General features: G+C 46.3%; 1 protein-coding gene and 2 gene segments (V, D, J or C); all 3 read left to right on the top strand.

The window, feature by feature from the left end:
* Nucleotides 1–1,421: 1,421 nt before the first annotated feature.
* LOC112664875 (immunoglobulin lambda-1 light chain-like) overlaps nucleotides 1,422–27,525 on the top strand; it is a 123,628-nt gene continuing 97,524 nt past the window's right edge. Inside the window, 2 exon segments of the V gene segment in view lie at nucleotides 1,422–1,507; nucleotides 1,660–1,957. Coding sequence covers nucleotides 1,462–1,507; nucleotides 1,660–1,957 — 344 coding nt within the window.
* LOC118352450 (immunoglobulin lambda-1 light chain-like) overlaps nucleotides 7,044–27,525 on the top strand; it is a 131,601-nt gene continuing 111,119 nt past the window's right edge. Inside the window, exons 1-2 of the mRNA XM_049101531.1 lie at nucleotides 7,044–7,168; nucleotides 7,536–7,833. Of these exons, the coding sequence (XP_048957488.1) occupies nucleotides 7,123–7,168; nucleotides 7,536–7,833 (344 nt within the window). The 5' untranslated portion in view covers nucleotides 7,044–7,122. The remainder of the gene's footprint in view (nucleotides 7,169–7,535; nucleotides 7,834–27,525) is intronic.
* LOC118352333 (immunoglobulin lambda variable 3-25-like) lies at nucleotides 24,582–25,372 on the top strand. The segment is given in 2 exon segments: nucleotides 24,582–24,759; nucleotides 24,913–25,372. Coding segments are annotated over 2 exon segments (471 nt in total).

Here is a 27,525-nt window from a genome sequence, read left to right on the forward strand (position 1 = left end):
CAGCCCTCCCAAGCAAGTTGGGATGATCCCTCCTAACTCCAAGGTTATAGGTACCTTGTTCTGAGGGTCAAACACACAATGACACCCAGGACACTGCTCAAAGTCCTGCCCCAGTGAATGTCTCACATGGAAATACAGCTCCCCCCAACGTCCACCAGAGCAACACGGAGCTGACATCCATGCTGGACACTCTAGAACATTCTGTACACTCTCCTTCTCCCTTTCTTTCTCATCTCCAGGCAGACTCTCCCCAAGGCTGTAACTTCTTTGCTCAGGAGTCACTCAGGGGGTAGGAGCAGACCACTCAGAGCCCCTCATGGCTGGAATGAGCATCCACAGCCATCTGTGAGACTGTCTCCAGAGTCAGGTGGATTCTCACTAGGTGAGGCCACAGCTCCAGTCCCTGGCCGGTCCTTGGTTCAGTGACAAGATCCAGCTCCTGCAGGGACCCTGGCTGTGGTGGCAAAGCTCATGTCATGTGGGAAGACAGACCCTGGGAACCCTAGCAAGACACGGATCTTGAGAGTAGTTTTTAATTCACGGATGATTTCTCATGAAACTTGTATGATTGCATTGAATACTGATATATAAAGGAAAAAAAGAATGAATGAAAGAAATAAAGGAAAAAAGAAAAAGAAAAACTGAAAGATAAAGAATGAAAGACAAAGATGAAAGAGAAAGAAAGAATGAAAGAAGAAAAAGAAAGAAAGAAGAAAGAAAGAAAGAAAGAAAGAAGGAAGAAAGAAAGAAAGAAAGAAAGAAAGAAAGAAAGAAAGAAAGAAAGAAAGAATTATTGACAACAGCAATTGTTCATCTGTTGTAGGATTGGGAGTGTCACAGACACAAAATCACAGTGTGTCCCTAGATTAGAAGTTATGATGAATCTCCAAGAGCAGATGATCATTTCAGAAGTGAACTCCTGAAGACAAGATGATGCACAAACATTCTAATGAGAAAGTTCTATGTTCTATAGAATGGAAAGCACAGGACCACAGTGCCTCTGGGACACAGTGAGGACGTGATGTAGGACGAGGAGGGAACCAGTCCATGGACCTGCCCTGTATCAAGGGTTGTCTGTGACTCTCAGAAGGCCCAGCTCAGCCCCATGGCCAGGGTTCCTAAAGAACACGGAGGGAATCCAGGACAGAAGCCCAGCATGCTGGGGCAGAGGGTTGTCATGTGGTCTGATCCCCAGGAGGTAAGTGGAATTCCAGACCTGAAGTCAAACACGACTGATCTGACCTGAGAGCTGGGGGGGGGGATCTCAGGAGTCCCCTCTTCCTCCTCAGTCACAAGTTGTGACCTCACCACTGTTTTGTGAGTAGCAGCCCCAGAAATGGAGGACATTTGCATAACTACTAAGAATCACAGTCCCAAGGGCCTGGAAGGGAATAAAAGAGGCCAGGGTGGAACTCAGTGGTTCTGTGGATCTCAGGAGGCAGTGCTCTGGGCACACCCACCATGGCCTGGACCCATCTCCTGCTCCCCGTGCTCACTCTCTGCACAGGTGCTGACCCCGGGCCTGCCCACAAGCTCAGCCACCGCAGGATGGAATTGGGTCTGACCTGAACCCTGACTTCAGACCAGCACAGGCTCAGTCTCGGCTCCCTGGGATGAGCCCTTGACCTCACACCAACCTTTCCTCTCCTGTCTTTTCAGGCTCCGTGGCCTCCAGTGTGCTGACTCAGCCTCCTTCAGTATCAGTGTCTCTGGGACAGACAGCAACCATCTCCTGCTCTGGAGAGAGTCTGAGTAAATATTATGCACAATGGTTCCAGCAGAAGGCAGGCCAAGTCCCTGTGTTGGTCATATATAAGGACACTGAGCGGCCCTCTGGGATCCCTGACCGATTCTCCGGCTCCAGTTCAGGGAACACACACACCCTGACCATCAGCAGGGCTCGGGCCGAGGACGAGGCTGACTATTACTGCGAGTCAGAAGTCAGTACTGGTACTGCTCACAGTGACACAGGTCGATGGGGAAGTGAGACACAAACCCACAAACCCCTTCTCTGTCTCTGTCATCTACTCCTGCAGTCCCAGGGCCTGTGCACAGAGCCTAAGCAGGTGTGTCCCAGGTCCCACATCTCAGGCCCCCAGGCCGCCCCTCCTCACACCCTGGATGGGGGTTCTGCACAAGGTGTATTGGCCGATGATATGGACACACTTATTATAACTATATTTCATTCTGGCCATGAGAACAGCAATTTTAGGATATATTAAGAGCCTGATATACAACATATTTTTCAAAGACCATATCTTTTAGAACCTTTGGAATGACAAACATATGTTCTGAGATGTAAAAATGCAGACATGATACGGACAGCAGATTACATGCTGCAAAAGAAGACATTAGTTGCTTTCTGGTCTCGCTAATAGCAGTTGTTCATAATGAAGCACAGAGCGAAATAGCTACACAATGGAATAAAGCCTCAGTTCAAGGAGGACAACTTCACTCCCCCTAATGATGTGTCACTAGATGCAACGAAGCAGAGGAGGTGAGTGGGGGCGCTGATTGAAAATATATCTGAGGGATGCCTGGTGCCTCAGCAGTTGAGCAACTCCCTTTGGCTCAGGGCGTGATTCCGGGGTCCCAAAATCCAGTCCCACATCGGGCTTCTGACACGGACCCTGGTTCTCTCTCTCTGCCTATGTCTCTGTCTTCTCTCTGTGTCTCTCATGAATAAATAAATAAAATCTTTTAAAAATATGTATGATGAATAAATAGCTAACAAGTTTTAAAATTTGGAGAAAGCCATGAATAATATATCCAAGAAGCTTAATTAAGCTCAAACAGGGAACTTGAGAGACAGCATAGCACACCTCATCATGAAAGTGCCGCACACCAGCAAGGCAGACACTCTTACAGACACAGAGTTATTCCCTACGGAGGAACGAGCATCTGGAGGGAGCATATTTCTCATCACAAGCCAGAGAAGCAAGAAAAACGTGAAGCAGTAACTTCAAAATACTAAAGAAAATACCTGTCCACCTTGATATCTACCCAGTGAAAATCTCCTTGAAAAGGGAAATGAAATAAAGCATTTTCTGTTGCAAACATCACACACTTAAGCACCAGCAGACCCTCATTCCAAGGAATCCTCTAAAACAGAGGACATAAGAGTAGAGAGAAACTTACCTAGATGACTTTCAAATCATCCTGAAAACCTAGGAATTCGGCCTGAGATTGAAAGAACAGGGGATCCTTGGGTGGCTCAGTGGTTTAGCGCCTGCCTTTGGCCCATGGCGGGATCCTGGGGCCGTGGAATCGAGTCCTACATCAGGCTCCCGGCTTGAAACCTGCTCCTCTGCTGCCTGTGTCTCTGCCTCTCTCTCTCTGTGCCTCTCATGAATGAATAAATAAAATCTTAAAAAAAAATAGAGAGAAAACAGCTGGAATGCTACATTGAGAAGAGTTTGTGCTTCTATCAAGGTAGGAAGACAGGGGGGAAAAAAGAAACAAAAGCCATCCAAGGGGGAGGGGCCCGGATGAGCCAGGCTGAGGCCACGGTGAGCGCCCACAGGTCAGGAGCTCCCCGCCCGGAGGAGCAGGAGCTGCACCAACCTTCCTGGACTGACAGGCGCTCGCAGGGAGTCAGAGCAGGATCCGAGGAGGGTGGGCTTGCCCTCAGGCTCCTGGGGGCACTGACAGAGCCCCTGCCCACAGGGAGAGCCCCACACCCCAGGCGGAGCTCCCTAAAGGGCTGCAGGGCACCCCGCGGCCCAGGAGCAGCTCGGAGGGACTGGGGCAGAGGCTCCGTGGAGGGGGCTGTGCAGCCGGGAGTATGATTCCAGCAGCACTGGCCCGGGAGCCCAGGGAGCCGGGGAAACAGCCCAGGATCCGGCCTCCTCCCGGGAAAGGCGGGGCGGGAGGGCCCAGGACAGCGAGGACACCTGCTGCTGGGGGCCCCGAGCTGAGCAGGTCAGCAGCCCCGCTTGGGAGTATCCAGGCCCCTGCGGACATGAGATGTGGTAGTTACTGTAGGATCTGACTCCAAGGCTGGAGAGCTGGACGCCGCCACTGCTGTTGTTCCTCCTGGTGTCTCCTTGTACCTGGGACTGAGCAGGGGCCTCATAGGATAAACGGCTCTCACTGAGCCCTAAACCGGGCAGGGGGCTGAGTACCTCCCCCAGGTGCTCACACCTGAGAATCAGCACAGCAGGCCCCTCCCCCAGAATACCAGCTAGACGGACAGGGGAAAAGCAAGTTATTGATCAAGCAGCACTGGAAAGTTACAAGGGAACTCGAGGGATTTACAGTATATAGAATCAGAGGATACTCCCCCTTGTTTTGGTTTTCTGTTTGCTTCCCTTACCTTTTTTTTCTCTTTTTTTTTCTTCTTCTTTTTTTTTCTTTTTTCTCTTCTCTCTTTTTCTCCTTTTCCCATACAACTTGTTTTTGGTCACAAAAACACTGAGCAAAATGACTGGTAGGAAAAACTCACCTCAAAAGAAAGAATCAGAAACAGTCCTCTCTCCCACAGAGTTACAAAACTTGGATTACAATTCACTGTCAGAAAGCCAATTCAGAAGCACAACTAAAAAGCTACTGGTGGCTCTAAGAAAAGTATAAAGGACTAAGAGACTTCATCACTGCAGAATTTAGGTCTAATCAGGCAGAAATTAAAAATCTATTAAATGTGATATAATCCAAACTAGAGATACTAACAACAAGGGTTAATGAGATAAAAGAATGAGTGAGTGACATAGAAGACAAGTTGATGGCAAGGAGGTAAATTGAGGAAAAAAAGAGAAAACAATTTAAAGATCTTGAGGATTTCCTTCTAGTCATTTTTCTCAGTGCAGAGTGGCCAAAAGAAGTTGTATTGGGAAAAGGAGAAAAAGAGAGAAGAGAAAGAAGAAAAGAAAAAAAAAGAAAAAAAGAAAAAAAAGAGGGAAAAAAGGAAAAGAAAAGAAAAAAGAAAAAAAGGGAGGGGGAGCAAACAGAAATCAAAAAACAAAAAACACTCTCACCCTCTTTCAAATAAATAAATACATAAAATCTTAAAACTAAATTAAGAAAGAAAATATTACCGAGAAAGGGAAAGAGTTCTGAATCAGAGACACCTTACATTGTCACAGTCCTCGACCTCACACAAGCAGGAATCTCCCAACAGAGACTGATCACCTGGCCCCAAACCCATGTACTAGTACCTGATTCTTCTTCCCAACCTCACAGCAGCCCCAGTGTCACTTCCCCAGAGAACCTCCTTCAACCTCCCCCCAGTCAGGGTCAGCCTGTCCCTTGGATCCCCATTTTCATAGTCTGTACATTATATTACTGAATGGTTTTCTCCCCATTGCTGTTTTAGCCATTGATTTATTTGTGGTAATTTATTGGTAATAATATTTCCTATTGGTTAGGAATATACATACGCATGACAATCAGTGGCAAGAACACATTGGAGCCTATTTTCTCCCCTAACAATACATCTGGGTCACATGATGTTTCTCCAGATTTCACCACATCCATGAAGTCCCAAATCCTCTCCCTTTCTGTTCCACCATCACTGAGGGTTTGCTCTTTATTCTTGAAGATGACAGACATCAAGAAGGCTGCTGAAGCTTCAGGCATCACATTTATATTTCAGAGCAAGGCACTACATTAGTCTACTCTCATTCTTTTCCTCACAAGAGGCAATATCCCCGGAAAGGATCCCAGAAACGGACATTTGTTTGGGCAGATGATGCACCACAGGATGAATCCTGACCCAAAAGGATGTCATCGTGGCAATGGTCTGGCTGTTGAATGAATATAGAAGCCAGGGGACAGGGAGCAGCAGGTAGAGACTGTGTGCTGTGTCAGCAAAGCAAGGGTGTCCAATCTGCTGCCTCACTCACAGCATAAATCTATGAGACAGGGCCTCTGTCTTGTTCACACTGATCCCCAGGACAGAATGTCTCCCAGAACAAAGTGAGTCTGAATGAAATGTTGACTGAGTGTTCTCAGCTCCCTGGATGTGGAGCAGGAGACACCACAACCCTATTTGGGCCCAGCACCCCGAGCCTGCACCAGGAAGAGGCAGTCTCTGAGTCCTGTGTCACAAAGATGCCCAATGCTGCACCACACCCATGACCGCCCAACACCCTAGAGATGTGTGCTCTGAGGCCCCAGGGGCCGTCTCCTCCTCAGATGAGCCTATAGCAATGTCCAAGGAGAATCCGATCCCCACCTGCCTGGTCGAGACCCTGGCAGGGTTCATGAAGAAAAGAGTAATTTCTGCCCTTGGTCAGCAGGGCAAGAGCAGGAAACCAGGATATGAGCAGTGGGCTCTCCATCTCTACCTGGACCAGGGACTCTTCCCTAGGCCTCCAGCAGCCACTGTGGCGCAGCCACCAGGGGGCAGCAGAGTTGACCTGGTGAAGCCACCTGCACAGGGGGTGATCCTGGTATCAGGGGTTCTAACAGGAGGGGTGCTGAGTCACTGGGCCCTGAGAACTGCAGGGAAAGATGCAGGATTTCTGCAGTATAACCTTGGACACTGATGTAAGTTCTGCCCTTGTCTCTCAGAGTCAGGGGTCTCATAGATTAGTCTCTGTCACTAGCCCAGCTCCAGGACATCACGCCTCTCCTGCCACCCCCTTCCAGCCACACTCAGTCACTGTCAGATTTTGCTCAAGGTCCGGATCTGTTTCTGGCAATGAGTGCACCCTGGGAACACTGAGACACAGCCTGTATGATCTGCCCCAGGACTACATGCATAGTCAGAAAGCTATAATACATACAGGGATCGCAAGACCTCCGTGTGCCCTTAGAAAGAGGAGAATTTTGTTGAGCTTGATGCTCACAGGGATCTGTGGCAGGACGCTGCACTGCCCTCAGCCTCCTCGCGTTTCCCAGGTGCAAAGGCTCCAGAACTTAAAAGGGTAAACCAGACCCCACTAGACACAGAGGTTAAAGCACAGTCCCCCCATCTGATTCTGGGTCTGCAAGGGGCTTCCAATCCACTTCCTTGTCCCTTGGGTCTCAGCCCTGCTCTCACCTCAAACTCTGCAGCAGCAGCCCCAGAGCCTTGGCTGATTTGCATGACCAGCAGCTGTCTCCAGCAAGGGTATAAGATAGGACTAGGAGGAACCTCTGCCCAGGCAGGGCCCCAGGGAGCAGAATCAGGGTGCCTCCACCATGGCTTGGAACCTCCTCCTCCTCGGCCTCCTGGTTCACTGCACAGGTACTGAGCCCTGGCCACTCCCAGGGAAGCAGCAAGGTTCTGGGTCTAGGCCAAAAATGACCCTGAGTGTAGAACAGGTTGCCTGGAGGGCGTAGGACCCAAATGAAAAGACTGGAGGAGTGAAGTTATCCCAATGTGCTCACTCACTCTGTGAGAGCCTGAGGGGCTGCCCCGACCCAGGGAAAATTAATGTTGTCTCCTTTGTGCAAAGGCTCCATCCACCAGCCATACCTACAGTACCAGGGGTGAGATGAGGGGAGGTAGAAACAGACCCCTAGAGACTGTTGGGGCAGAGGTCAGGCATGTAGGGTTCTCTTTGAACTGAGACCAAGAGGTGGGAACCCACCTCTCCTTTTCTCTCTTGCAGGTTCTGTGGCCTCCTATGTGCTGACACAGCTGCCATCCATGAGTGTGACCCTGAGGCAGCCGGCCCACATCACCTGTGGGGGAGACAGCATTGGAAGTAAAAGTGTTCACTGGTACCAACAGAAGCTGGGCCAGGCCCCTGTACTGATTATCTATGGTGATAGCAACAGGCCGTCAGGGATCCCTGAGCGATTCTCTGGTGACAACTCGGGGAACACGGCCACCCTGACCATCAGTGGGGCCCTGGCCGAGGACGAGGCTGACTATTACTGCCAGGTGTGGGACAGCAGTGCTAAGGCTCACAGTGACAAGGCAGATGGGGAAGTGACACACAAACTCTTTCTCCCAAGCAAAGTAGAGGGGGAGGGGCAAGATGGCAGAAGAGTAGGGTCCCCAAGTTACCTGTCCCCACCAACTTACCTAGATAACCTTCAAATCATCCTGAATATCTACAAGTTCGGCCTGAGATTTAAACAGAGACCAGCTGAAACGCTACAGTGAGAAGAGTTCGTGCTTCTATGAAGGTAGGAAGACGGGGAAAAAGAAATAAAGGAACAAAAGGCCTCCGAGGGGGGAGGGGCCCCGCGAGAAGCCCCGCTGAGGCCAGGGCGAGTGTCCCCAGGACAGGAGAGCCCCGTCCCGGAGAAGCAGGAGCTGCACCAACCTTCCCGGGCAGAAAGGGGCTCGCAGGGAGTTGGAGCAGGACCCAGGAGGTCGAGGATGACCTCGGGTTCCCTGGAACAGTAACAGAGCAACTGCGCGCCTAGGAGAGTGCACCGAGCTCCCTAAGGGCTGCAGCGCGCACGGCGGGACCCGGAGCAGCTCGGAGGGGCTCGGGCGGCGACTCCACGGAGGGGGCTGCGGGGCGGGAGCGCAAATCCAACAACGCAGACCCCGGAGCACTGGGCGCTGGGACACAGCCCAGGATCCGGGCTCCCACCCGGACAGGCAGAGGCCGGGAGGGCCCAGGACAGCAAGGACACCCCTGCCCGGAGCAGAGCAGATCAATGGCTCAGCCCCAGAGCCTCCAGGCCCTGCAGACGGAGAGCTCCGGAGTTTCTGCGGGAGCTGAATCCAGGGCTCCAGACCTGGCTGCCGCCACTGCGGTTTTTCCTCCTGGAGCTCACGGGGTAACCCCCACTGAGCCTTGCACCACCCAGGGGGCAGCGCAGCTCCCCAAGTGCTAACACCTGAAAATCAGCACAACAGGCCCCTCCCCCAGAAGACCAACCAGACAGAAAAGTTCCAGTGGAAGTCAAGGGACTTAAATGATACAGAATCAGAAGATACTCCCCGTGTTTTTCTGTTTGTTTGGTTTTCTTTTGTTTGTTTCTTGGTTTGTTGCTTTTTCATCTGTTTACTTCCCCCATCCGTTTTTTTCCCTTTCTTTCTTTTTCTTTCTCTTTTTCTTCTTTTTTTCTTTTTTTCTTCCTTTTTTCTTTTTCTCTTTTCTTTCCTTTTTTCTCTCCTCTCTATTTCTCCTTTTCCCAATACAACTTGTTTTTGGCCACTCTACACTGAGCAAAATGACTAGAAGGAAAACCTCACCTCCAAAGAAAGAATCAGAAAGCGTCCTCTCTCCCACAGAGTTACAAAATCTGGATTACAATTCAATGTCAGAAAGCCAATTCAGAAGCACTATTATACAGCTACTGGTGGCTCTAGAAAAAAAGCATAAAGGACTCAAGAGACTTCATGACTGCAGAATTTACATCCAATCAGGCAGAAATTAAAAATCAATTGAATGAGATGCAATCCAAACTAGAAGTCCTAACGATGAGGGTTAACGAGGTGGAAGAACGAGTGAGTGACATAGAAGACAAGTTGATGGCAAAGAGGGAAACTGCAGAAAAAATAGACAATTAAAAGACTATGAAGACAGATTAAGGGAAATAAACGACAGCCTGAGGAAGAAAAACCTATATTTAATTGGGGTTCCCGAAGACGCCGAAATGGACAGAGGTCCAGAATAGGTATTAGAACAAATCATAGCTGAAAACTTTCCTAATCTGGGAAGGGAAACAGGCATTCAGATCCAGGAAATAGAGAGATCCCCCCCTAAAATCAATAAAAACCGTTCAACACCTCAATATCTAATAGTGAAGCTTGCAAATTCCGAAGATAAAGAGAAGATCCATAAAGCAGCAAGAGACAAAAAATCCCTGACCTTTATGGGGAGGAGAATTAGGGTAACAGCAGACCTCTCCACAGAGACCTGGCAGGCCAGAAAGGGCTGGCAGGATATATTCAGGGTCCTAAATGAGAAGAACATGCAACCAAGAATACTTTATCCAGCAAGGCTCTCATTCAAAATGGAAGGAGAGATAAAGAGCTTCCAAGATAGGCAGGAACTTAAAGAATATGTGACCTCCAAACCAGCTCTGCAAGAAATTTTAAAGGGAATCTTAAAATTCCCCTTTAAGAAGAAGTTCAGTGGAACAATCCACAAAAACAAGGACTGAATAGATATCATGATGACACTAAACTCATACCTTTCAATAGTAACTCTGAACGTGAACAGGCTTAATGACCCCATCAAAAGGCACAAGGTTACAGACTGGATAAAAAAGCAGGACCCATCTATTTGCTGTCTACAAGAGACTCATTTTAGACAGAAGGACACCTACAACCTGAAAATCATAGGTTGGAGAACCATTTACCATTCAAATGGTCCTCAAAAGAAAGCAGGGGTAGCCATCCTTATATCAGATACACTAAAATTTACCCCAAAGACTGTAGTGAGAGATGAAGAGGGACACTATCTCATACTTAAAGTATCTATCCAACAAGAGGAGTTAACAGTCCTCAATATATATGCCCCGAATGTGGGAGCTGCCAAATATATCAATTAATAACCAAAGTGAAGAAATACTTAGAGAATAATACACTCATACTTGATGACTTCAATCTAGCTCATTCTACCCTCGATAGGTCTTCTAAGTACAACATCTCCAAAGAAACGAGAGCCTTAAATGATACCCTGGACCAGATGGATTTCAAAGATATCTACAGAACTTTACATCCAAACTCAACTGAATACACATTCTTCTCAAGTGCACATGGAACTTTCTCCAGAATAGACCACATATTGGGTCACAAATCGGGTCTGAACCGATACCAAAAGCCTGGGATTGTCCCCTGCATATTCTCGGACCATAATGCCTTGAAATTAGAACTACATCACAACAAGAAGTTTGGAAGGACCTCAAACACGTGGATGTTAAGGACCATCCTGCTAAAAGATAAAAGGGTCAACCAGGAAATTAAGTAAGAATTAAAAAGATTCATGGAAACTAATGAGAATGAAGATACAACCGTTCAAAATCTTTGGGATGCAGCAAAAGCAGTCCTAAGGGGGAAATACATCGCAATACAAGCATCCCTTCAAAAACTGGAAAGAACTCAAATACAAAAGCTAACCTTACACATAAAGGAGCTAGAGAAAAAACAGCAAATAGACAACAACCCAGCAGAAGAAGAGAGTTAATTAAAATTCGAGCAGAACTCAACAAAATAGAGACCAGAAGAACCGTGGAACAGATCAACAGAACCAGGAGTTGGTTCTTTGAAAGAATTAATAAGATAGATAAACCATTAGCCAGCCTTATTAAAAAGAAGAGAGAGAAGACTCAAATTAATAAAATCATGAATGAGAAAGGAGAGATCACTACCAACCTCAAGGAAATACAAACGATTTTAAAAACATATAATGAACAGCTATACGCCAATAAATTAGGCAATCTAGAAGAAATGGAAGCATTCCTGGAAAGCCAGAAACTACCAAAACTGGAACAGGAAGACATAGAAAACATGAACAGGCCAATAACCAGGGAGGAAAATGCAGCAGTCATCAAAAACCTCCCAAGACACAAGAGTACAAGGCCAGATGGCTTCCCAGGGGAATTCTATCAAATGTTTAAAGAAGAAACCATACCTATTCTACTAAAGCTGTTTGCAAAGACAGAAAGAGATGGAGTACTTCCAAATTCATTCTATGAGGCAGCATCACCTTAGTTCCAAAAGCAGACAAAGACCCCACCAAAAGGAGAATTACAGACCAATATCCCTGATGAACATGGATGCAAAAATTCTCAACAAGATACTAGCCAATAGGATCCAACAGTATATTAAAATAATTATTCACCATTAACAAGTAGGATTTATCCCCAGGACACAAGGCTGGTTCAACACTCATAAAACAATCAATGTGATTCATCATATCAGCAAGAGAAAAACCAAGAATCCTATGATCCTCTCATTAGATGCAGAGAAAGCATTTGACAAAATACAGCATCCATTCCTGATCAAAACTCTTCAGAGTGTAGGGATAGAGGGAACATTCCTCAACATCTTAAAAACATCTACTGAAAAGCCCACAGCAAATATCATTCTCAATGGGGAAGCACTGGGAGCCTTTCCCCTCAGATCAGGAACAAGACAGGGATGTCCACTCTCACCACTGCTATTCAACATAGTACTGGCAGTCCTAGCCTCAGCAATCAGGCAACAAAAAGACATTAAGGCATTCAACTTGGCAAAGAAGAAGTCAAACTCTCTTCGCCGATGACATGATACTCTACATAGAAAACCCAAAAGCCTCCACCGCAAAATTGCTAGAACTCACACAGCAATTTGGTAGCATGGCAGGATACAAAATCAATACTGAGAACTGAGTGGCATTTCTATACACTAACAATGAGACTGAAGAAAGAGAAATTAAGGACTCAATCCCATTTACAATTGCACCCAATGCAATCCCTATCAAAATATCATGGACTTTCTTCAGAGAGTTAGAACAAATTCTTTTAAGATTTGTGTGGAATCAGAAAAGACCCCGAATAACCAGGGGAATTTTAAAAAAGAAAACCATATCTGGGGACATCACAATGCCAGATTTCAGGTTGTAGACAAAGCTGTGGTCATCCAAACTGTGTACTGGCACAAACACAGACACATAGATCAATGGAACAGAATAGAGAATCCAGCCGTGGACCCTCAACTTTATGGTCAACTAATATTTGATAAAGGAAGAAAGACTATCCACTGGAAGAAAGACAGTCTCTTCAATCGATGGTGCTGGGAAAATTGGACATCCACATGCAGAAGAATGAAACTAGACCACTCTCTTTCACCATACACAAAGATAAACTCAAAATGGATGAAATATCTAACTGTGAGACAAGATTCCATCAAAATCCTGGAGGAGAACACAGGCAACGCCCTTTTGAACTTGGCCACAGTAGCTTCTTGCAAGATACATCCACGAAGGCAAAAGAAACAAAAGCAAAAATGAACTATTGGGACTTCATCAAGATAAGAAGCTTTTGCACAGCAAAGGATACAGTCAACAAAACTAAAAGACAACCTACAGAATGGGAGAAGATATTTGCAAATGACGTATCAGATAAAGGGCTAGTTTCCAAGATCTATAAAGAACTTATTAAACTCAACACCAAAGAAACAAACAATCCAATCATGAAATGGGCAAAGACATGAAGAGAAATCTCACAGAGGAAGACATAGACATGGCCAACATGCACATGAGAAAATGCTCTGCATCACTTGCCATCAGGGAAATACAAATCAAAACCACAATGAGATACCACCTCACTCCAGCGAGAATGGGGCAAATTAACAAGGCAGGAAACAACAAATGTTGGAGAGGATGCGGAGAAAAGGGAACCCTCTTACACTGTTGGTGGGAATGTGAACTGGTGCAGCCACTCTGGAAAACTGTGTGGAGGTTCCTCAAAGAGTTAAAAATAGACCTGCCCTAAGACCCAGCAATTGCACTGTTGGGGACTTACCCCAAAGATACAGATGCAATGAAATGCCGGGACACCTGCACCCCGATATTTCTAGCAGCAATGTCCACAATAGCCAAACTGTGGAAGGAGCCTCGGTGTCCATCGAAAGATGAATGGATAAAGAAGATGTGGTTTATGTATACAATGGAATATTCCTCAGCCATTGTAAATGACAAATACCCACCATTTTCTTCGACGTGGATGGAACTGGAGGGTATTATGCTGAGTGAAGTAAGTCAATCCAAGAAGGACAAACAGTGTATGTTCTCATTCATTTGGGGAATATAAATAATAGTGAAAGGGAATATAAGGGAAGGGAGAAGAAATGTGTGGGAAATATCAGAAAGGGAGACAGAACATAAAGAGTCTTAACTCTGGGAAATGAACTATGGGTGGTGGAAGGGGAGGAGGGCGGGGTTGTGGGTGAATGGGTGACAGGCACTGAGGGGAGCACTTGACGGGATGAGCACTGGGTGTTATTCTGTATGTTGGTAAATTGAACACCAATAAAAATAAATTTATTTAAAAAAAAAAACAAAAGGACCGAGAACCTTGAGCCTATAATGGGTGCAAAGCTGAGACCTGATTAGGAAAATAATGTGTATGTTAGGATGTCTGTGGCAGGACCAACATGGAACATGGCTTGGGTTTCTCCATCTATAGTTGACTCTTAACTTCTGGTGCCAGGATGTAGTCCATAAGCTGCCTACAGGACTTATCCAGGTTCTCCCCAGGACCAGATCCACTGGGCATGGAAAGGGGAGCACTACAGTGATAAATATATTAACTCCCTTGAATCTCAACCCAGTGAATGATTCACCTCTAATGGTGTTGTGGGGGCAATTTTATTGGATATGTAGGTTTCCTCTATACTTTTTAAGCATTTAAAAAACAAGCATCTCATGTACACCCACACTTTTGGGTTAACATTGAGCAGCTGTATAGATCAAGGTAACCCTCTTCCCTGGGCACTGACTTGAGCAGGGTTGGGAGAGATTTTGATGTTGGACCACAGAAAGTCAGGTTGGGTACTCCTAGTGATGGATCTCGGAGATGGGAAAATCCAAGAGCTGCCCATAAACAGGACAATCTCAAGTAGGTAGGAAGACAGAAGGTGGAGTATTCCTGAGAGAGAGAGTGGGCAGAGAGGCAGGAGGATTGGGAGGATAGGGGAACATCAGGTGTCAGAACTTCAGTTTCTCTTTTCAGCTAGTGGTTGGCTGGAATCACAAAGGATCACAGGAATATCCTACTCACTTCAGTAAAGGGTTATTCTCTACCAAGTGTTTCCAAAAGGCCTCCCACAGGTCCCTTTAGTGGAGATTTTTCTCCAACACTATATTTTTTAGGGAAGGCAGTCATGAAGATTGTAGGGAAATAATATCCAAACCTGTAGTGTGAATCATGCTTCTTCCAAGCCCACCTGGGCCTTCTGGTGTTTATAACTTGAAGGAAAGTAATGCAGTAGCCTTGAATGCACAGACAGATGGACAAACTGTGGAAGTGATGACAGTGAAAGAAAAAGGGATGAAGATAAAGAGCATTCCCTGTTGTCCTTAGATGATAACCAACCAGTGAGGGAATGACAAGTAAAAGCCTTGGTTAAACAGGGTCAAAAGATTTCATTAGTGGTCATTTCTGTTCATCAAATTTATAACAGGATGAAGGTCACAGTCAGAGACCACTGGTCACCTCTGGAAATGTGAGAGGAAGTAATGAACAGCATCGAGAATGAGTGTCACTTGCTGGATTGTACATTCACTGCCTGTTAGCTTCACAGATTGCCAGGTGATCCTGAGACCAGGAATGAAAATTAATGTCCAAAGTTCTTATGTACCTTGTGGCCTTAGCCGAGTGCTCCAGATTTGAAGTCCTTTAGTACCATTCCATCATTTGGGGATCTTATGGCATGGTGAGCTATTTATAATTTAACACAGGGAGCACCAGAAACAAGTGACCAGAATAGCCAGGAGGAGAGATGGAGGTGATGCCACCGATACTGTGACGAGAGAGGCCAGGCAGGCTGAGCCAACAGTGAGAGTATGTACATGAGATCTACTCTCCCAACACCCCCACCCCCTCCTCATTCTACATCTCCCTCCCTTCTTCCCTTCTCCCCTCATACCCATCCCTCTATTCTCACTCTTAAAAAAGTTCTCACTTTCAATCTGTTTCTCTAGAGATGTCTGTAATATTATCCAGTAGTCATCTCCTACTGAATTCTGCTTCATTCATTGTCCTATACTGTGTGTTCCCTTTACATATATTCTATCCACACATTTTTTCTGTCCTAGAGTATGTTTGTTTGTGCATCTGTCTGACTGCCTGACTTTATTCTCTAATGGTCACAACAGCAAAAATAATGACATTGAGTCTGTCATTGTACTAGAAGCCATGGGTGACAACCAGAATTCCCAATGCCCATCTACAGGATTGAAGCCCTCATTTCCCCAGAGGTGGGCTTGTTGGAAACTGCAGCTTCAGGAATTACTTCTGCTGAAGAGAGCTAGCACAGCAGGGACATGCCCCTTCTTGTTTGCAGCCTGTGTCTGGTGATCCCTGCATGTGGGTGGAGTAACAGCAGGGCCCCTGCACCCTATTCTGTATGACTCTGGAAAACACACCCAGCACCGGGGTTCCCCTAAGTTCTACTGCAGCCCTGACTGTGACAATCTGACATGTCACTGTCCTTCTCTGCTCATGCCTGCTTCTTCATCTTTTCTTTTACTCAGGGGTGTGTTTCCCTGTAGATCTAGAATTCCTGCACAGTACTCTCTAAGTGAAAGTTTGCTCTTTGGAATCTTCACCTACCATAACTTTTTGTTTTGTTTTGTTTTCTTGTTTTCCTTTCATTTTCTTTTCTTTCTTTTTTATTGAGTTATAATTCATATATTGTAAAATCTATCCTTTTAGCAAACAGTTGTGTGAGTTTTGAAAAAAGCCATAGCAGTGTAAGCACCTCAGCAATCATGTATATGCAAAAAAAATCAAAACAAAAAAAATCAAGAACACACACACACACACACACACACACACACAACAATCATGTATATGACTGATGAATCATTACCTATAAATTCCCCAAGCCCCTTTGCAGTCAAAACCCAGGGCGCATCACATCATGTGCCCTCCTTCATGCCTTACCACATCCCCCATCCACTTCCCCTTCAGCAACCCAGTTTGTTTTCCAGAGTTAAGAGACTCTTATGGTTTGTCTTCCTCTCTGAATTTCCCAACTCATTTCTCCTTCATACCTATGTTCCCTTGAATTTATTATAGTTCCACATTTGAGTGAAACATATGATAATCATCTTTCTCTGATTGACTTACTTCACTCAGCCTAATATCCTCCACTTCCAACCACATTGATGTGAATGGTGGGAATTCGTCCTTTTTGATGGCTGAGTGATATTCCATTATTTGTATATTTGTATAATATATATATATAGTAATGTTCTTTATCCATTCATCTGTCGATGGACATCTTGGCTCCTTTCAAAGTTTGACTGTTGTGGACATTTGTGATAAGAACATTAAGGTGCAGCTGTCCCATCTTTTTTCCACATCTGTATCTTTGGGAGTATATACCCAGTAGTGTTATAGCTGAGTCATAGAGTATCTCTAATCTTCTTGAGGAACCACTATATTGTTTTCCAGAATGGGTGTGCCAACTTGCATTCCCACCAAAAGTGTTAGAGGGATCCCCTTTTTTCACATCCGTGCCAATATTTGTTGTTTCCTGTCTTCTTACTTTTAGCAATTTTCACTGGTATAAGGTGGTATCCCATTGTGGTTCTGATTTGTATTTCCCTGATTACAGGTGTCGTGGAGCATTTTTTTCACGTGCCTGTTGGCTAGTTGTAGGTCTTTTTGGAGAAATGTCAGTTCATGTATTTTGCCCATTTCTTGACTGCATCATACGTTTTTCGGTCTTGTGTTTGATAAGGTCTTTATAGAACTTTGATACGAGCCCTTTATCTGATAGTCATTAGCAAATATCTTCTCCCAATCTTTGTCTTTTGGTTTGTTGACTGTTTGCTTCACTGTGCAGATGCTATGTATTTTGATGAAGGCCCAGTAGTTTATTTTTGCTTTTGTTTCCCTTCCTTCTAGAAACGTGACTTGCAAGAAATTTTTTACCTGTGTTCTCCTCTAGGATTTTGATGGATTCCTGTCTCACTTTTAGATCTTCCTCCATGTTGAGTTTATCTTTATGTATGGTGTAAGAGAATGGTCTAGTTTCATTCCTCTGCATGTGGCTGTCCAATTTCCCAAAAATCTTTTGTTGAAAAGACTGTCTTTTTCCTTTGAACATTATTCCTGTTTTGTCAAGGTTTGTTGATCATACAGTTGAGGGTCCTTTTCTGGGTTCTCTATCCTGTTACCTTACTCTATTTGTCTTTTTGTGCCAGTTTAATACTATATTGATGATCACAGCTTTGTAATATAGTTTGGAATCAGGCATTGTGATGCCTCAGCTTTTGTTTTCTTTTCAACATACCTCTGGTTATTTAAGGTTTTTTCTGGTACCGTACAAATCTTAGGATTATTTGTTCTAACAATGAAAAAAGTCCATGGTATTATGACAGGGATTGCATTGAATGTGTAGATTGCCCTGGGTGGCATAGATATTTTAACGATATTTATTCTTCCAATCCATGAGCATGGAAAGTTTTTGCATCTCTTTGTGACTTCCTCAATGTCTTTCATAACTTTTCTGTCATTTTTAGAGAGTATATATCCCTTACCTTTTTGGTTAGGTTTATTCCTAGGTATCTTATGGGTTTAGGTGCAATTGAAATAAAGGATTCTGGGATTGAGCCCAGTATCTCCACTCCCTGATCAGCAGGGAGCCTGCTTCTCACTCCCTTGTCCCTCCCCTCACTCATGCTCTCCCTCCCTCTCTCTCTCTCCCTCTCTCACTTTATTCTCTAATGGTCACAACAGCAAACATAATGACATTGAGTCTGTCATTGTACTAGAAGTCATGGGTGACAACCAGAATTCCCAATGCCCATCTACAGGATTGAAGCCCTCATTTCCCCAGAGGTGGACTTGTTGGAAACTGCAGCTTCAGGAATTACTTCTGCTGAAGAGAGATAGCACAGCAGGGACATGCCCCCTTCTTGTTTGCAGCCTGTGTGGCACGGATGTGAAAAAAGGGGATCCCTCTAACACTTTTGGTGGGAATGCAAGTTGGCACACCCAAATACATAAATAAAATCTTAGAAAGAAAAGAAAAACAAATGGAATTTTCCTTGTTTTTCCAACATTACTTAGATCTAGATATACAACATTGTGTGAGTTGAAGGTATACATGATGGTTTGATACATGTATATATTGTAACACGATGACTCCAAAAATGGTTAGTTACATCCATCACTTCCCACACTTGCCTTTATATTGTGTGTGTGTGTGTGTGTGTGTGTGTGGTGAGAACATCCAAGATCTACCATCTTAGCATCTTTCAAGTATACAATACAGTATTGTTAACTATAGACACCAAGCTGCACATTACATCCCAACAGCTTACTTACCTTATAACTGGAAGTCTGTACTCTTTGATCAGCATCTCGTCATTTCTCCCACCCTCTGACCCTGGTAACTATCCATCTACTCTATGTTCTTATGAGTTCAGCCGTATTAGATTCTACATACAAGTGAGGTTATAGGTTATAGGTTTTTCACTTAACATAATGCCCTCCATTATCCAAGTATCACAAATGGCAAGGTTTCCTTTTCGTTTTAGTGCTGAATAATATTCCTGTGTGTGTGTATGTCAGTTGCTTTAACCATTCATCTATGGGTGAACACTTATTTTTTTAAGATTTTGTTTATCTATTTATTCATGATAGACAGAGAGAGAGGGGGAGGGGGCAGAGACATAGGCACAAGAAGCAAGCTCCATTCAGGGAGCCGGATGCAGGACTCAATCTCGGGACTCCAGGATCCAGCCCTGGGCCAAAGGCAGGCGACAAACCGCTGAGCCACCCAGGGATCCCCTGGATGAACACTTAGATTGTGTTCTTGTCTTGGTGATTGTGAAAGATGCTACAATGAGCTAGAGGTGCAAATATTTCCTTGAGATAAGATTCATTTTCTTTGGGAGACAGAACATGAGAGACTTCTAACTCTGGTAAATGAACAAAGGGTGGTGGAAACGGAGGTGGAAGGGGGTGGGGGTGACTGGGTGATGGGCACTGAGGGGGGCACTTGATGGGATGAGTACTAGGTGTTATGCTATATGTTGGCAAATTGAACTCCAATTTGCAAAAAAATATATATATATATATGAGATTCATTTTCTTTGTATTTATATGCAGAAAATGGATAACTGGATCATATGGTGGTTCTGTTTTTAATTTGTTGAGGAACCTCCATGAGTCTTCCATACTGGCTGCACCAATTTATGTTAGATTAGAATTTGCACATGCTGAATCTCCATTTCCCAGCCACACCAGATGAACAAACATGGGGTAAATGTGGGTTGAGAGGGTTAGAAGTGAATAGGATGGGGAGGCTTTTGCAGTCTCTACTACCTTGCCCCTGGGGTTATATAACATCGCCCATTTACATTGTGGTCTACAAAAAACTTGCTGACTACATCAGTGATCTTAGAGTGGAGAAGTGTGCAGTGACCAACCCCTCTAGAGACATTTCCCATGGCATGAAACAGTAAACACACTCCACAAGTGCTGGATTTCCAGTGATAGATTCTTGGATTCAAGAGCAAACTAACCTTTCAGGGAAACCACATTGCAAAAAGGAACTCTGACACTTTGCCAGCTGCTTGGGCCTCAGTTAGGAAGGGACTCAACAAGACCCATGTCATGGTGACATTCAGGGAAATCCACATTAGGAAAAGCCAGTCCTGCCCAGCCTCAGAGCACAGCATGTGACAGGAGAGAGGACAGCTATCTGATCCCCTGATTGTGAGAAATTGGCATTGGGAGAAAAGGGAGCACTTACCAACTCACCAGAGCCATGACAGAAGTGTAAGACAGACTAGGACAGTCATCCATACAGCAGAAATCAGAACCTGAGCTGTAGATTTTTTTACTTGTAGATTTTTTTATTGGAGTTCAATTTGCCAACATAAACTATAACAGCCAGGGCTCATCCTGTCAAGTGCCCCCCTCAGTGTTCATCACCTTGCACCACATCCCCTACCCCCTCCCCTTCCACTACCCATTGTTCATTTCCCAGAGTTAGGAGTCTCTCATGTGCTGTCAACCACTCTGATATTTCCCACTCATTTTCTCTCCTTTCCCCTATAATCCCTTTCACTAGTTTTTATAGTCCCTATGAATGAGACCATATAATGATAATGTTTGTCCTTCTCCAATTGACTTACTTCACTCAGCATAATACCCTCCAGTTCCATCCATGTCGAAGCAAAGGGTGGGTATTCATCGTATCTAATGGCTGAGTAATATTCCATTGCATACATATACCACATTTTCTCTGTCCACTCATCTTTGGATGGACACCGAGGCTCCTTCCATAGTTTGGCTATTGTGGACATTGCTGCTAGAAACATCGGGGTGCAGGTGTCCTGGCGTTTCATTACATCTGTATCTTTGGGGTAAATCCCCAGCAGTGCAATTGCTGGGTCGTATGGCAGATCTATTTTAAACTCTTTGAGGAACCTCCACACAGTTTCCCAGAGTGGCTGTCACCAGTTCACATTCCCACCAACAGTGTAAGAGGGTTCCCTTTTCTCCACATCCTCTCCAACATTTGTGGTTTCCTGCCTTGTTAATTTTCCCCATTCTCACTGGTGTGAGGTGGTATCTCATTGTGGTTTTGATTTGTATTTCCCTGATGGCCAGTGATGCGGAGCATTTTCTCATGTGCATGTTGGCCATGTCTATGTCTTCCTCTGTGAGATTTCTCTTCATGTCTTTTGCCCATTTCATGATTGGATTATTTGTTTCTTTGCTGTTGAGTTTCATAAGTTCTTTATAGATCTTGGAACTAGCCCTTTATCTGAGACGTCATTTGCAAATATCTTCTCCCATTCTGTAGGTTGTCTTTTAGTTTTGTTGACTGTTTCTTTTGCTGTGCAGAAGCTTTTTATCTTAAGTCCCAATAGTTCTTTTTAGCTTTTTCCCCCCTTGCTTTCATAGATGTACCTACACCAAGCAGAAGAAGAGAGCTAATAATGATTCGACCAGAACTCAATGAAATAGAGACCAGAAGAAATGTAAAACCAATCAACAAAACCAGGAGTTGGTTCTCTTAAAGAATTAATCAGATAAACCATTAGCCAGCCTTGTTAAAAAGAAAGACTCCAGTTAATAAAATCATAAATGAAAGAAGATAGATCACAAGCAATACCAAGGAAATACAAATTATTTTTAAAATGAATTATGAGCAGCCATATGCCAATAAATTAGGCAACCTAGAAAAACTGGATGCATTTCTGGAAACCCACAAATTACCGAAACTGGAAACAGAAAAAATAGAAAATCTGAACAGGCAATGGAAGGAAATGGAAGCAGTTATCAAAAACCTCCCAAGACACAGAAGTCCAGGGCCACATGGCTTCCCAGGGGAATTCTATCAAATGTTTAAAAAAGAAACCGTACCTATTCTACTAAAGCCGTTTAGGAAAGATAGAAAGACATGGAGTACTTCCAAACTTGTTCTATGAGGCCAGCATCACCTTAATTCCGAAACCAGACAAAGACCCCACCAAAAAGGAGAATGATAGACCACTATCCCTGATGAAGACGGATGCAAAAATTTTGAACAAGATACTAGCCAATTGGATCCAACAGTACATTAAGAAGATTTTCACCATGACCAAGTGGGATTTATACCTGGGATACAAGGCTGGTTCAACACTCATAAAGCAATCAATGTGATTGATCATATCAGCAAGAGAAAAAACAAGAAACATAGGATCCTCTCAATGGATGCAGAGAAAGACTTTGACAAAATACAGCCTTCATTCCTGATCAAAACCCTTCAGAGTGTAGGGATAGAGGGAACATTCCTCCGCATCTTAAAAGCCATCTATGAAAAGCCCTACAGCCAATATCATTCTCAATGGGGAAACACTGGGAGCCTTTCTCCTAAGATCAGGAACACGACAGGGATGTCCACTCTCACCACTGCTATTCAACATAGTATTAGAAGTCCTAGCCTCAGCAATCAGGCAATCAATCAATCAATCAATCAATCAATAGCATTAAAATTGGCAAAGAAGAAATCAATCTCTCCCTCTACACAGATGACATGATACTGTACACAGATTCCCAATTTCACCAAACCACAGACGAGGCTAGTTTACAAATCCTCCCATGCCAAATTCCAGGAGATATGTACTGGAATATTAAAAATGTAATAAATATAGTAGCAAGAACAATAAGTGTAAAGATTTGGGTGTTCAACTGAACATAGACCAGAAACATCATCCTTCCTCTGATGACGAAACTGCATTAATAGGGAGCAGGAAGCACTGATGTTGATTCCTAAATACAAAAGATATGGTGGCTGTGGGATATCACACAGGTTTACTTGGCATTGACCCTTTCAAATGGGCCATACTTTGCACTGCACTCTCTATTTTGTAAACAAATAAAACAAAAAACAAAACAGTGGCCTAAGCCAGGACATTTATCACGGGGACAACTACAGGAATGGCAACTGTCCTGCTTCCTGCAGCATGTATACGACCTGTCTGGACTGGGCTGGGCACAGCAGTGGGGCTGCTGCCTGTAGGAGGTTGGAAACCCTGGCACCCATCTCTTCTCATAGGACAGGGACTATGGGTGACCAGCAGGAGGGAAGCTCCTGGTCAGGGTCCTCCTCCACCAGCAGGGGACAGCAGAGCTGCATCATGAGCAGCAGGACAGAGGCTGGGGCTGCCTGGTTGGGGGGGGGGAGGACCCAGTAACACCAGGCCTCAAGTCAGCAGGGGTCAGGATCAGTCCTCACAGATTGTTGGGATGATCTTTCCTCTCTCCTCAGGCTGCAGAGACCGTATTCTGAGAGACACAGCTTCATCCGGAGTATTGATGGGAGTTCTGACACAGGAGGAGGAAATGCAGGTCCTCCCACCGTCCACCAGTGATCCTGGGCACTTAACCTCTGTACTGGGCACATCCAGACACCCTGATGACTCGCTGTCAGCATCCTCATCCCTCCTCCAGCCCGACGCTGACCCTGAGCTGCAGCTTCTTGCTCAGGAACAGCCGAGGGAGGGAGAGCTGGGAACAGGGAGACCTTGGTCCCTGGAAGGGGTGTCAGCAGCCTCCCTGTGAGACTGTCTCCAGAGTGAGGTGGGTTCTCCTAGCTCAGGCCACAGCCCTGTCACTGGGCTGTCCCTGTGCAGTGACAGGATCTGCTCCCTGCAGGGACATTGTCTCAACCCCAGAGCTCACACCAGTGGGAATGTGTGACCTTGGGGACCCACACAAAGACCAGGAAGTCTAAAGACTGCTCCCAGTAGCTCTTCATGCCCTTCACTTGTTTAAATGGAACACTGACGAAAAAATTAGGATGGCCAATTTCTGGTCTCCTGTGGGATGAGGGCTGTTGTAGGGATGAGAGCAGCACGTGTCTGCAGGTTAGACTTGGGAGGAATCTCCAACATCTGGGGGTTCTTGAACAAGTAAACTCCCCAGTAGATGAGATGAAGGAACCTCAGAAGCAGAGGGTTTCCCATTGAAATGACAGGCCCGGCTTGGTTCCACACAGAGTCTGGGGGATGTATAGGGGACTTGAGAGGCAGGAGGAGGAGGGTATTGAGCCACAGGACACCCATTTCCCTGAATCAGGGGTTTTCTGCATCTCTAGCTGACCCACATCACCCCACGGACAGACTCCTGCTGGTCCCTGAAATACCCCAGCACAGCACTCAAGCAACGTCGTTTCCGACAGAGTCCTAAGTTCAGATTCCAGGAATTTGACTGTGATGCCAGAATTGGAAGCCAACGGGTGCTTTTCATTTTTTTTAAAGAAAAAGATTTATTTATTTGAGAGAGAGAGAACAAGTAGGGGGGAGGGCAGATGGAGAGGGGGAAGAACCTGTTAAGCAGGGAGCCCAATGCAGGACTTGAGCCCAAGACCCTGAGACAAGACCCTACCAGAAGGCAGATGTTTAACCAACTCAGGCACCTAAGTGCCTCTCAAAGGTGCCTTTTGGACCAGAAAGCTTCATGGAGGCAGCTGGGGACTCTGCTATCCTTCTCAGTCACCTGTTCTGCCTCTCAAATGGCTAACACAGTTAGAGTCCCAGGGAGGATTACATTTGCATAACTACTAAGGATCACTGCCTCTTGTGCCTGGAGGGAATAAAAGAAGCCTGGGTGAGCCTGCCCTGCACTGGGTCTCAGGAAGCAGAGCTCTGGGCACGCCCACCATGGCCTGGACCCCTTTCCTGCTCCCCATCCTCACCCTCTGCACAGGTGCTGTCCCTGGCCCTGTGCAGCCCCTCGGCCCCCGCAGGATGGAGATGGGTCTGACCTGAACCCTGAGCTCAGCCTCAGCAAAACCTCACTATTGGGTCCCTAGGATAAGCCCCTAGGCCTCACACCAAGCCCTCCTCTCCTGTATTTCAGGCTCCATGACCTCCACTGGGTTGAATCAGGCTCCCTCCGTGTTGGTGGCCCTGGGACAGATGGCAACAATCACCTGCTCGAGAGATGTCTTAGGGAAAAGATATGCATATTGGTACCAGCATAAGCCAAGCCAAGCCCCTGTGCTCCTAATCAATAAAAATAATGAGCAGGATTCTGGGATCCCTGACCGGTTCTCTGGCTCCAACTCGGGCAACACGGCCACCCTGACCATCAGTGGGGCCCGGGCTGAGGACGAGGCTGAGTATTACTGCCAGTCCTATGACAGCAGTGGAAATGTTCACAGTGACACAGGCAGATGGGGAAGTGAGACAAATCCTCTTCTCCATCTGGGTCTTCCTCTCCTCTGCCGACAGGAGGCCTATGGACAAGCAGGGGGCAGGTCTGGCCCAGGCCCTCATATGTGAAGTTCCCCGGCCTCCACCCCCACCCCCTGCTTACCAGGAGCTCTGCACAGGGACGGACAATGGGGCATTTGTGCTGAGAGACTCGGTTGCCCTGGTCTCTGGGCCTGGGTATGAACTGGAGATCTAGGGCCTGGGTGGGGAAAGACACGGGGAGCCTTTTCTCTAGTGCACGTTATCTCTACATTCTCCGTGTGCTATGAGCCACTGTTCACACAACTGACCAGGATCAATGTCCAAATTTCCCAGAACAGCTGAGCTGCTAAAGCCCTAGGCCATAAGTAAAGACCCCTCCACCTGCATGGAACAGATCGGGACAGTAGACACGGGGGCCACCCACACTGCTCTTCAGGACTCACAAGCCCCCCACTGCTGCCTGGAGTCCCTGACAGCTCACAGGGGTGCAACTCGTGGGGAAGTGCTGTTGGCCCTGAGATCTGCTGCCCCCCGATCTGTCCCTTCTCAGGGAGCTTGAGAAGAATGATATCCTGATGCCTGGATCCCTGTCCTGCCTCATGCTCCCAGGTCCTGAGACGTCCCAAAGATAGAGCTCTCTGCAGGAAGGAGGCCTCATCTGAAGGTGAATCTCTGTGGGTTGCTCTCCTTCTGCCCAAGATGATATCCCTTCTCCTTCCACTCCTTCCAGATTTTTTACATAGGCACTTCTCCATCTCAGAGTCTACCTCCAGGAACCCATTCCGGGGTGGCTGGCATCACTACCACAGTCCTCAGGCAACAGAGAAGGCCCCAGATATACCCATGACCTCTCGGGTTCTCTCCCCCAATCCCCAGTGTGCATGTCCAAACTCCCTGGAGATGAGATCACTTCATCTATTTTTATACAGTGAGAAAAGGACCAGACACACCAGGTGCTCTGGGTTCTGACAGACAGTTGGAGAGTCACATCCCCCCTGATGGTAATTTGGGGTGGATGGGGACAGTGCCCTCGTCCTACAGAATGGCCAGAAGACATGCCACCACAGGAGACCCACAATGGGTGTGGCCACAGGTCTACCCCACATCCTGCACAAAAATATCTCTTTACACACGTCTGACCCAGAAATATGGACAGAAAACAATGATATGAAATGAGTTCAGTCTGTCAATGCGATACATAAGAAGCCACCAAGTCCCCCTTGTCCACAGGAGATCCACTCAGATCCATTTGTCTAGTCTCATTCTTTCCCTCAAAAGAGGCAATGTCCGCAGAAAGGACCCCAGACTCGACACTTCTTTGGGCAAGTGCTGCACCACAGGGTCGATCCTGACCCAGAGGAATCTCAACGTGGCAATGGTCTGGATATTGTATGAATATAGGAGAGAAGCTGGTAGAGACTGTGTGCTGTGTCACCAGACCAAGGGTGTCCACCCTGCTCCCCCACTCACAGCATAAATCTATGAGGCAGGGCCTCTGTCTCCTTCACACTGATCCCCAGGACAGAATGTCTCCCGGACCAAAGTGGGGCTGAATGAATGTTCACTGAGTGTTCTCAGATCCCTGGATGTGGAGCAGGAGCCACCACCACACTATTTGGGCCCAGCACCCTAAGTCTGCACCAGTAAGAGGCAGTCTCTGTGTCCTGTGTCCCCCAGGCACCCAGTCCTGCACCCCACCCATGACAGCCCAACAACCCAGAAGTGTGTGCTCTGAGGCCCCAGGGGCCGTCACCTCCTCAGCTGTGCTTATACCAATGTCCAAGGAGAATATGACCCCACCTGCCTGGTCTAGAGGCTGGCAGGGTCCATGAAGAGAAGAGTAACTTCTGCCCTGGGTCAGCAGGGCAAGAGCAGGGAACAAGGATGTGAGCAGTGGGCTCTCCATCTCCACCTGGACCAGGGACTTCCCTGGGCCTCCTGCAGCCAGCGTGGAGCGGCCACCAGGGGGCAGCAGAGATGACCTGGTGAAGCCACCTGCATAGGGGGTGAGCCTGGTATCAGGGGTTCTAACAGGAGGGGGGCTGAGTCACTGGGCCCTGAGACTGAGGGGAAAGGTGCAGGATTTCTGCAGTATAACCTTGGACCCTGATGTGAGTTCTGACCTGTGTCTCTCAGACTCAGGGGTCTCATAGATTTGCCTCTGTCACTAGCCCAGCTCCAGGACTTCATGGCTCTCCTGCCACCCCATTCCTGCTATATCACTCACTGCCAGACTTAACTGAAGGTCTGGTCCTGTCTCTGGCACTGAGAGCAC

Source organism: Canis lupus, chromosome 26, assembly GCF_003254725.2.
Source record: "Canis lupus dingo isolate Sandy chromosome 26, ASM325472v2, whole genome shotgun sequence".
Classification (NCBI taxonomy): Eukaryota; Metazoa; Chordata; class Mammalia; order Carnivora; family Canidae; genus Canis; species Canis lupus.